This window comes from Nematostella vectensis, chromosome 8 (assembly GCF_932526225.1).
Source record: "Nematostella vectensis chromosome 8, jaNemVect1.1, whole genome shotgun sequence".
Taxonomy (NCBI): Eukaryota; Metazoa; Cnidaria; class Anthozoa; order Actiniaria; family Edwardsiidae; genus Nematostella; species Nematostella vectensis.
Window position 1 is genome coordinate 2,306,671 of NC_064041.1, and position 10,539 is coordinate 2,317,209.

The following is a 10,539-nucleotide window of genomic DNA, read 5'->3' on the forward strand; positions in this document are numbered from 1 at the left end:
GGAACATTGTACTTAATTGTCTTGTTTCGCGTCTTTTTTTATCATTTTTTTTTGTGTGTGTGTGAGATCTGCTTTCTCACATGGCCTGAAAAGCAACGCTAATATTTCCAAAATCATCCTCACATTTGGAAGTGTGTGAGATCTGCTTTCTCACATGGCCTGAAAAGCAACGCTAATATTTCCAAAATCATCCTCACATTTGGAAGCTACCAAAGCGCTTGTGTAGTTTCTATTTATCCTCATTTATATCGAATTGCAAAAGAGTTGAATGTAAATGAATTTTTAGAATGACACAACTAAAATTCGATATTAGAATTGACGGAATCGAATACCAGTTTTATGTGATTACCGAATACGTCACTTCTGCTTCTCAATACGTCACTTCCGTGTTATGTTTCATGTTGTGACGTAATCGATGGAAGCCGCCATCTTGGATACACCAGAGTAGCGCATGGCTGGCTATCACTTGTATGCGAGAGGAACTTCTGTTTTTAGTTATGTTTTACTCTCTAAATGGCTAAAGCCGGTAACAACAGTATTTTGTGTACGCTCTAAGCTGCAGCATTCGATTGCATGTAGAGAAAATGGTGGATTCTCAGGCCCGAGAAATATTCAGGTTGGTGGAGATGAAATTGAAGATCAAACGCGTGTGTTGAATTTGTTTTGATACCAGGATATAACAATTGCTTAGCATGGCTCACAATCGACTTGTGATGACGACTCCATATTGACTCAAGGTTTAGAGTATTTCCAGGAAAAAAACTAATTCTTTATTACCCATTCGCACAAAATGGCAGAGACGTGCCCTTAGCAAAAGCAACATTCCGTCGCAGGTTGTTGAAAGTTTACTTACAGTGTTTGAGAAATAATAGCTAATGTATTCAAATATCATGTTATATTAGTAGTTAGTGGTAACTACCGAAATTATAACCCATTCGCATATTGTAATACTTGCCCTGTTATACTTTTAATCTTCTATTTATTTCTCCATCAAACCAACCCTAACCCTCTTGTAGTACACATCCAACGATATGCAAGAGGTAACTGATGGGGGGGGATGGAGAAAGGGGCTGACACACCCACTTTTTTTCAGTTTAAATATTTTATCTCCGACCTGTTTAATAAATGATTATAAATTAAAAATGCTATCATGCTTGGGCAACCTCAATAACAAACAGGAAATTGTGTACTAGATAATAACTCCAATAGTGCAATCAAATCCTTAAATGGCACAGCAAACAAGTTGTACATTTCAGTAGCAAATAAGAAACTCTTGAGCTGCTGTGAAATTCAATCCATCCTCTGATCTCTGATATTAATATTTATAGTAATATTTTCAAAAATGGTCAGATGTTTTGATTCTGTATATATTTTGTTTATGCTCAATTTCTCTTGGGTTTGAACTCACAAATGTCTTACTCCTGAATTCCCTGCTTATTCTAACAATTTTGTTTACTCAAGTCAATCATATCCTGTAAACAAAAAAAACCCTTTTTTTTTTGCTTCTGATAAGTAACCAATATTTATCATTTTGTTTCCAGACCTGTTTGCAAGTGTTACCAAAGAATTCCTATGTTGTGCAAGGAATGCAATCAGAGACACCTCTAAATCAGGGAATAGAAGCAGTGAGACAACCAATCTCAGGAATTTTAGGAAAACCACCATTAAAAGAAAATGCTGTTATTTTATTGAGAAAACAGAATACTTTGCTGCTGGATTCCTTGGATCCACTAATTGACAAAACAGACTTGGAATGGATAGTATTCAGTTATGAAAAACATTGGGCCAAGGAGTTCTGGCCAATTTATGAAGAAGCTTTGAGAAATCATGCACTATTCAAACCAAAGCTGAAGAAAATTATCATCAAGAAGCAACTTAAAAATAATTATTCCAATGGCAAAAATATGAAGAAGGAACTTGGAAGGTTTGATAAACCTTTAGATTCAAATTACTTGGCCGGGACAATGATGTGTTCAAGTTTTTGTAAACCAGTGGAAAAACCATCACAAGACTCTATGTCACCTGCTGAAGAGAAGTGCAACCCAACAGAACTAGCAACAGTATTTTTAGCATTACGTGATGAGGTAAAGTGCACATGTTGGGGCATAGGAGTTTGCAGCATTGTGGGTTGGGCTTGTATCTGCCTTTAAACAAGTAAAATCTAGGTTTACAGTAACTAAACTTGAAAGGCAAACTGTGCTATAATACCAACACAGGAATAACAAAATTAGCAAAGTTTTTGGGTGGTTTGTTTAAGGCTAAAACTGGCTCAGGGATGCCCCTATCTATCCAATTCAATTTTTATGGTATTTTGGTAAAACTACAAGAAAAAGAAATTCAGGTTCTACTTTGTATAAGAGTTTGCACTATGGATTGTTATTATTGAAGGCTCATTGATGACTTTAAACTAGACCTAATAATCCAACTACATAATGAAAATATCCTGGGAGCAGAATTGACATCATTTACTAGCTTTCATTTAGTATGACATCAATATAGTTACTGTACGACACTATGTTAAATTCACTTATTAACTTACCCCAATATCCCATGCAACATGGCGAATGCATAGGTAGAAATGTTTTGCGTAGCAGTTGCTCCCTTTTATTGTTCACATTTGAAAATACATTGACCTACTGAAAATTCAAAAATAGTCATCAAACATTGAAGTCTGATGATTTTCCATCAAAATCTCTCTTCAATGTAAAAAATAGAGTAAATGATCACTAGGTTGAAGTAGTAACTGGCTGAATAGAAAAGCCCTATGCCGCAGCAAAAGAGACATTCCATTTAAAGCTTGCGTTGATTTAATTCCCTAATCTTACCCCATCTACACAGACCTACTAGTTATTCTACAGCTTTTTTGCAGTTGTTAAAGAGTGTACATGTAGTGTGACATGTGTTTGGCCATCTAAGCTCAGTTAGAATAGTGGCATTAACACTTTACAATTGACTTTTTTTAGCTTCCATTGTTCTTCCAAAATGGGCATGGTTATAGCTTGTATCATGAAAATGTCAAGTTTATAAATGCTTTAACGAGGACAACCACCAAGTAAGTCTTAAAAGAGTTTTTTTAGGTAGTGGAAAATATATGTATTTTCCTGCAGCTATTGGTGTCAATCACACAACATTTCCCTATTACTGGAGGGGGAACCAAGAATAGCTACTCAGGTGAAAAGAAGCTTATACAGGGATGAAATGAAAAATTCATATCATAGCCTGCTAGCCTATTGTATGTAGAATACAGTTATAGTCTGTCTGTTTATCACAAAGGGAGTGTTCTTGAAATACTTTGGGGGGAGAGGAAAGATATAGGGGGGTCGCTTAAAAAGTGTAACCACCAAAAGGGGACTCCAAAAAATGGGCCCTCTAAATAATTGCTCTGAAATTATTTTAGTTCTACCAAAATCTTGGGGTATGTTAAGGGGTAAAATTTAATGTTGTCCCACCCCCACTCTCCTCGATTAAATAAACACTCTCAAAGCATTTTTCTTGATTTATTTGTTGTTTCAGTGGATTATCATCATATAAAGCTCTCCTGGCTGCCATGCGATGTATTGGCCAGCTTTACATGTCTGATGTCTCAATTGAGATTTTAAGAATCACAGAAGATCCCAAGGATTGTGATGTAAAGGTCAGATGGCGCATCTGTGGGGTGCCAAGATACAACTCTCTCATCAATCGGCGAATCCCTTGGGATGACAAAATAAGGTATTTTATATAAAACTATTTTTCTTTTGCTTTAAAAAGTAATATTTTAATATTTTACTTATTTATTTATCAGAATGCAAATTCTCCAGAAAATGAAATGCTTTTAGAAAAGAAAATTTACACAACAACTCACCCTGGCCTATTTTAGTAATTCTTTTGTATTCTTACATTGTTGTATATTTTCCCTAGATATGTTGATGGATTTTCAATTTTTGAAGTTGGTCGTGATGGCCTTATCCATTGCCACAGATTAATGAAGGTAAAGTTTGATTGATTGAAAACGTAGTGTCTGATCAGCCTCTATTTTGTCCTCAAAGGAAATAAGGAAACATATTGTTATTTAATAGTATATGTTAGGGCATTTTCTAAATGATGTCCCCAGAAGGTACAAGATTAAAAACAAGATTACAAACCCAAAAAAACTAGAATGGAATAATTTGTAAACCCCCAGAATGATTGCAGCGTGGCTTTCCACAACACCATGAATAATTTTTCGAATGAGAAACTATCTAAACTGCTTGACCCTTGAAATACCCAAAGAGTTTACCCAAAAAAAAACCCTACCATCCACCCACCCACCCACCCACCCTCCCATCTGTTACACTGTACAATTGTATTTGGCTTTTTCCCAACAGCTTATGCCCAGCAAGTCACCCGAGACTGATGACCCTCTATGGGTGGTGAGACCAGCCACTATCTTGGGCCTGCTGCCCAAGGCGCCTGGGATGCTCGCTCGGCACAGGGTGAAGGACGCTGGGGGTACCACTGTTGCTCACTCATAAGTTATAGGGACTATGGATGTAATATGATGACAACACTAGATGTATAAACACTGTGTGACCATAAAGAAAATATTATAAATTTTAGCATCCAGGACAATGCCGGCCAAAAACCAGAGGGCGTCAAACAAGCCCATCAATGGCTCAGCCCTTGAGATTTGGTTAAATGGAAGAACATTGCTTTAAACTAATAAGAAACTTTAGAAAGAAAATATGCTTAAAAACATGAACAACCCCTTCTGCTGTCTGTGTGACAGCGTGTGAACTCTTAGAAGAGGCTTAGCGGAATGTACCTTGATGAGGTTTTCAAAATGGGAGACTTGACATTAAAAAAAATGGAAAGCAGAAAAGTGGTTTGTCAAATTTCTTTGAATCCTGTACACTGAAGACTGACAGACATATATAGACAATATAACAGCTGAGTAGGAACTGACAAACAATAAGACAAATGGGAAGACAAAAGATGATTAAATGAATGAGCTGATGAACAGATAAACAAAGATGAGAGTGGTACAAGAGTGTGGATAGACACTTAGCTTTTCCATCTCAGGCACAAACACATGGGGGTGCATGTACCCCCTTGGCGGCCGAGTGTCATTCCTTATTAAGGAATTTTCAAATCCTATGATTTTTTCATATGATACCTATGACTGCGCCCCCCCCCCCCCCCCCCTTTAGCCAATCCTGGGTACCTGCCTGCATCTAGCAGATAAAAATGAGATTTTTATTAATAACATGACTTCCCTTTCTGAAATTCAATACACTACTGTTTGAAAACACAGTTTATCGTTTACCAAGATGTTACCTCTGAAACAAACCCTTATTTTGGCTATTTGTACAGCAAAGCTTGAACATTTCATATCACATCTGAAACAGAGAGAGTAACCAGTCATGCTTTTTAATGGGAAAATAGCGAGATTCAAGAAGGATCATAGCAGACACGTCCCCCCTCCCCCTGACTGCAAAAAGTCTGTCATTTCTTATATTAGTGACGAATAATCAAATACTGAAATCCCTTTTTTCATATGATAACTATATGCCTTCACAGGGAGGCAAAGCTAGATAGGTACAAAAAAGTGACGGGTCCTTTTTTTGCATACGGTAATTTTTTAACTTTAATGTTTTGACAGATTACAAATAAATAAAACAAAAACTTTAAATGCTATGTTACAAGTTCTTTAATTTTATTAAAAGAATGTGATAAATTTTATACCACAAAATTTTCTGTAGAAAGAACTTGAGGATAACTAACTTGGGCTGCCTGTGGCGCGACGGTAATCTGAACGGGTCCCAACAAGTCACACATAGCAACGCTGACATCAACACCAAGCTATCAAATTTCACGGCAAAACGTCTATACAAGAAACCTCCATGGACCTCTTTTAACCACCCTATCGTTTGGATAAGAGCTCTGCCATGGATTCCGGAAAAGCAATTGAAGATGCAAAGGGATACATGGCGAGAAAACAAGTTTACCAGTTGTTTGAGGTAAGTCTTCCCTTTTGTACGCTTCTTTATACAACAAAATGCCTCAAATTTCTTATGGCGTTCAAATGATAATCGTGACCAAACAGACGCTTACATGAGGCCTTCGTGTTCTTGGATACCTTGTGTAACAACTCTCTGACCTTTCAATTTGAGTGAACGCGAGTTTGTTTGTGAATGATGGTTGTTGTATTGGTTTCATGTTGATTACTTGTCTTGTCTATTTGCTTGGGTGAATCCACACATGTCATTGTCGTTTCGAAGTTTGGTTGCTTTTGTATCTAATGCAGGGTGTCAAAATTCAAACTTTCTACACTACGAATCAAAGTCGTGTTGCCTCAAGATGTAATGATTTTGATGGGATTTTTGTTTAGCGTTGTCAAATGAAATTGATTTAATGTGTTGGGGGGTATAAATGAAACTGCAGGGGTGGATACAGGGGGGGTTGGGTGGATATCCACCCCCCTTTTTGAGTAGAAAATTGAAAAGTCACTTTGTTTAAAGAAAATAAATGTCTGATGGACAGGAGGTACTGTCCATGTTCCTTTGCCTGCTTGACTTTGCTGTCTCAACAAATCCAATTCAGCGTGAAGTATTGTTAGACCCATGTGACCTACCTTGTGAAGGACCACTGGATCAGTTATAAGCCGTCTAGCTGGCCATTATCCACCCCCCATTTTGAAATTCTGGATCCGCCGCTACACTCTATACAAACATTTACACACTCGACATGCACTTAAAAACACGTTACTTTTGAGGGGCTTAACAGAAATAGCTGGGGCTGAGAGGGCGACGGAAAAATTGAATGTTTCAATGAGAATAGCCCCAAAGCTGTCAACTTAGGCGTGAGTCACGAGATTTTGGACCTCATCACAAGCCTAATTATTGTGAGAATGTTCATACATTCTCTGTTTTCACCCACATTGGCTTTCTTGGGTTTTCTCACATGTTTACTGTATTTGTCGCGATTTCACAAGTTTTATTTCCAAGTTGGGTTGATAGCTAATAAATCCCCCTCTAACAGAAACTTTCTGGCTGATTCATTAGCCCTTAATCAGTTGCTTTTTGTTGTTGCTTTTTTGCCACCCCAAATGTCACATGCTTTCTAAGTGCAAGTTACCTACAGTAATTAGACTCTCTTGACTTTTGGATATTTTCTTTGATATCTCATTTTCTGCTCGAAGTTTAGTATGAAATTTAACCTGTATGGGAGCCTTGGTGCAAAACAAGAGGGAGGGGATATCAAACATCTTTGTTTTAAATGTTGTCATTTTTTGCCCGGTCTTTACCTTGTAAAGGAGATTCCATACCATAATTGTGGGCTTCAATTCTTTTTTTGCTTATTTTGGCTGCTAAATGGTGTCTGAATTAACAAATTTTACGTAAAGTTGTATGAAATCTTGTTTTCCACCGTTTAATGGTAGCCATTTCAAATAGGCCCAAGGAACACAGTTTTTTTATAACCACAGGAATTCACACATGCTCACCCCCCATTCTTTCCTATACCATTTAAACAAAGAACAGCACATGTTTTATGTGGGTGGTGGCAGAATGGGATCATGGAGGTTGTGCCCAAATAAATTAAAAACAATCAGAATAAAAAAAACTTGTTTTTTCAACCTATAGTAAAGCCCAGTTTCTGGGACATGTGATTGTGATACTAAGCTGTCTAAGTCCTTAGTATATTGCCGTTTCTGCTTCTATTTGGAAGGAGTTTAAATTGGTGTTTGTTTATGTCTATAATTAAAGGAATCAGAAAAAAATTATGGAATTATAACTTTTATTTGCAAAATACCATACTTGAGATCAGCTGATTGAAGATGCAAAAAAATAATAGTGAGTAATAACCAGGCCTATAGCATGGTAGTAACAAGCAAATGTGTTCATGGATCAGCTTTTTTGTGATCGGGTATTAAAATCATGTTGGTAGAATCAGGATCATTTTCAAAATATTGGATCACAACAACTTTATCAGGATCAGAGATCATTTGCCTTAAAACGTATGGGATCACAAGATTTTTATGGGATCAGGGATACCATTTAACTAAATTTTGGGATCAGGGAGCATTTTGTTTAGCCCTGGGATCGGGATCACATCATTTGCCTTATTACTACCCTGCTTTGGCCAAGGGGATTTGGAGGTTCAGAAGAGCCACCTCACTTGACTGGAGCATCTGCTCATTTGAGAGAGAAACACTCTGAGTTGGAAGAAGATAAAGTATTCAAAAGGCCAAATGAAACACCTGCCCCAAAGTCTGGGTACCTGGTTACAGACATGATTACCCTATGTATAGAATATTGATTTAGCTCAATAGTTGACATGTTTGCAGTTGATAATACTTATGCTTTCTTTAGAGTATGCTGACTGGGCTTGTTCACAACCAGCCTGAAGACCCAGTAGATTTCCTCCAGCAATGTCTGCAAAAGGTTAAAGAAAACAGAAATGGTGTGAAGTGGGATTCCTTCCTACGGTTGGATGATAAACAAAGCAAATTACTACAAACTGATGAGAAAATTTCAAACTTTGACAAGATATTTGACACTGAAGCTGAGATTCAACAGCAGTGACAATCTGGAACAAGATTATATTGAGGATGAAAAGCACTAAAAACAGCAATGCTTGCAAAAGAAGCACATGATGTCAACACGGATCACAACTGAGCCATATGTTGATTCCCTGCTGGCAGAGGTTTTCAAGCACCTGGAAAAATGAGAGATAAGGGGAGACCTATGTCAACTCCTGAAAAGTTCTTTGATGTACTGCCTTCCAATGTTTCGGATGAAACACAACCTGTTTTGAAATACCTGTTCTTTGTTACTACCCTGACAAAATGCACATTTTCTCACTCATTGAGCATATTCAATTCCGTTCTTAATTCCACTCTGCCTGATGGACATCAAGGACTCAGAAATATACAGTTGCAAGCCTAGGTTTCAGATGAATGGTTGGCTGGTGAAGTATTAAAGATTTTTCATTGTTTTATTTTTCTCTCTATTTAACTCCATGGGATTATCAATGGTATGCGCATGGTATTGTCCCCAATCAAACCTTGCTGTATTTATGCATCTTTAATCTGTCCGTAGGTATACTGGTAGTAGAATTTGAAACCGGAACTGGTTTTGTCATTACATATATAGTAGGACTACCAAACTTAATAAATAGGTTTGCCATGAACACCAGCACTTACTCAATAGGATCTCCTCTCTCTCATTTTTGTCAGTGCAAAAGAGATTTCTGCTTGCAGGGTTTCTGTTTGCAAGTTTATTAAAGACTGTCATCACAGCCCCTCAGCAGAGATCAAGCTCATCATATTTTCATTTTAATTCCAAACATCTATAGAGCAAATGGCAAATGGCAGTTACAAGACAGAAGGGTGATTATGGGGTAATAATTTTTTTTTATAAACATTAAGGTTATATATTGTTGAACTCCAGTGATGCTAGAGAAAAATATTGATGGCCTTAAATAGATTATTGCATGATTGATCCATATTTTGATTGAAATGTAATGAGACCCATCATTGTTGCCTTTTGGTCATAGATCTGCCAATTGCCAATCGCCATTTGCATTTGCACTGACAACATTTATTGAAATAGCTGTTAACCACATTTTGTAGAAGTGGTGGAAGCAGGATTTATAAAAGGGTTAAGCTGCAACATTATAGAGAGTAATGGGGGGTATAATTGTATATAACATATGGCTGGACTTTTGCTTTAGAATATAGGTGACAAGAGGCCCCCTTTAGACTCCCTTGATCTAGCCAAGGGTGGGGGAGTGGTTGAATTTTCTGACTCTGTGCTAGGTATCATTGCTGTAAATTAATTTTGTTGAGAGAAACCCCATTTATTTTTGGGGGGGGGATACGAAGTACTTTTGGTGGGGCTAGGCGGAGGTAGAGATGTATTTGTGAAATTTCAACTTTGCTGGAGTATAAAGTGGCAGACACTTTCGTCTTGCAAAATTAGCACAGACTTTACCACAAAAAGCAACATTAACTAGATTTAGGTTCTTAAAGAGTTAGTTATTACCTGTAAAAAAATACATTCTTAGTATCCATATTCTTGTTTAATGAAAAAAGAAGAAAGATAAAATGCGCACCGTCTTCGTCCCTTCGCCATCGTAAATCTTAAGTTTTAAATTATTAGACTAGTCTACTGAAACGTTTTATACTTTATTTTATTTCTATCTGTTAGCGCTGTTGAATGTATATTGAAGGCATTTAAGGAGATTCGATACAGTTTCCCGAATCTCCAACCTTCTTGCTTCGCTACAGGGATCGGATCATCAAACTATTTGGCCATGCCATGTAGCTAGGGATGAACTTTATAAAAATGTACCATGTGTTTACATTGTCTCTATGGCAACGGGACGGCGAACCCGTTAAATTCACTAATCGCGAAGTGCTGTTTGCTACAGGGAAATTTGTAATAAATTAGCTATCGGATATTGTACATCAGACCTTGGTCGACACTTAGAGGAAGTTTTATTAAAATCTATAAGGGGAATTCCGAGAAATTGGCTTATTTTTATTTACAGTCACTGTTATTTACCTACTTTGAAATT

At 37.2% G+C, this 10,539-nt stretch overlaps 2 protein-coding genes across 2 annotated transcripts; both read left to right on the forward strand.

Annotated features, from left to right (window-relative positions):
• Positions 1 to 401: 401 nt before the first annotated feature.
• On the forward strand, positions 402 to 5,003 carry LOC5516705. The gene is made up of 6 exons (XM_032386569.2): positions 402 to 616; positions 1,542 to 2,084; positions 2,964 to 3,052; positions 3,514 to 3,711; positions 3,901 to 3,970; positions 4,347 to 5,003. Exons 1-6 carry the CDS (start codon positions 452 to 454, stop codon positions 4,491 to 4,493), a joined length of 1,212 nt encoding a protein of 403 aa, XP_032242460.2. The 5' UTR covers positions 402 to 451; the 3' UTR covers positions 4,494 to 5,003.
• Positions 5,004 to 5,767: 764 nt separating this feature from the next.
• On the forward strand, positions 5,768 to 10,067 carry LOC5500567 (adenylate kinase isoenzyme 5). The gene is made up of 2 exons (XM_001621947.3): positions 5,768 to 5,978; positions 8,331 to 10,067. Exons 1-2 carry the CDS (start codon positions 5,907 to 5,909, stop codon positions 8,541 to 8,543), a joined length of 285 nt encoding a protein of 94 aa, XP_001621997.2. The 5' UTR covers positions 5,768 to 5,906; the 3' UTR covers positions 8,544 to 10,067.
• Positions 10,068 to 10,539: the final 472 nt, after the last annotated feature.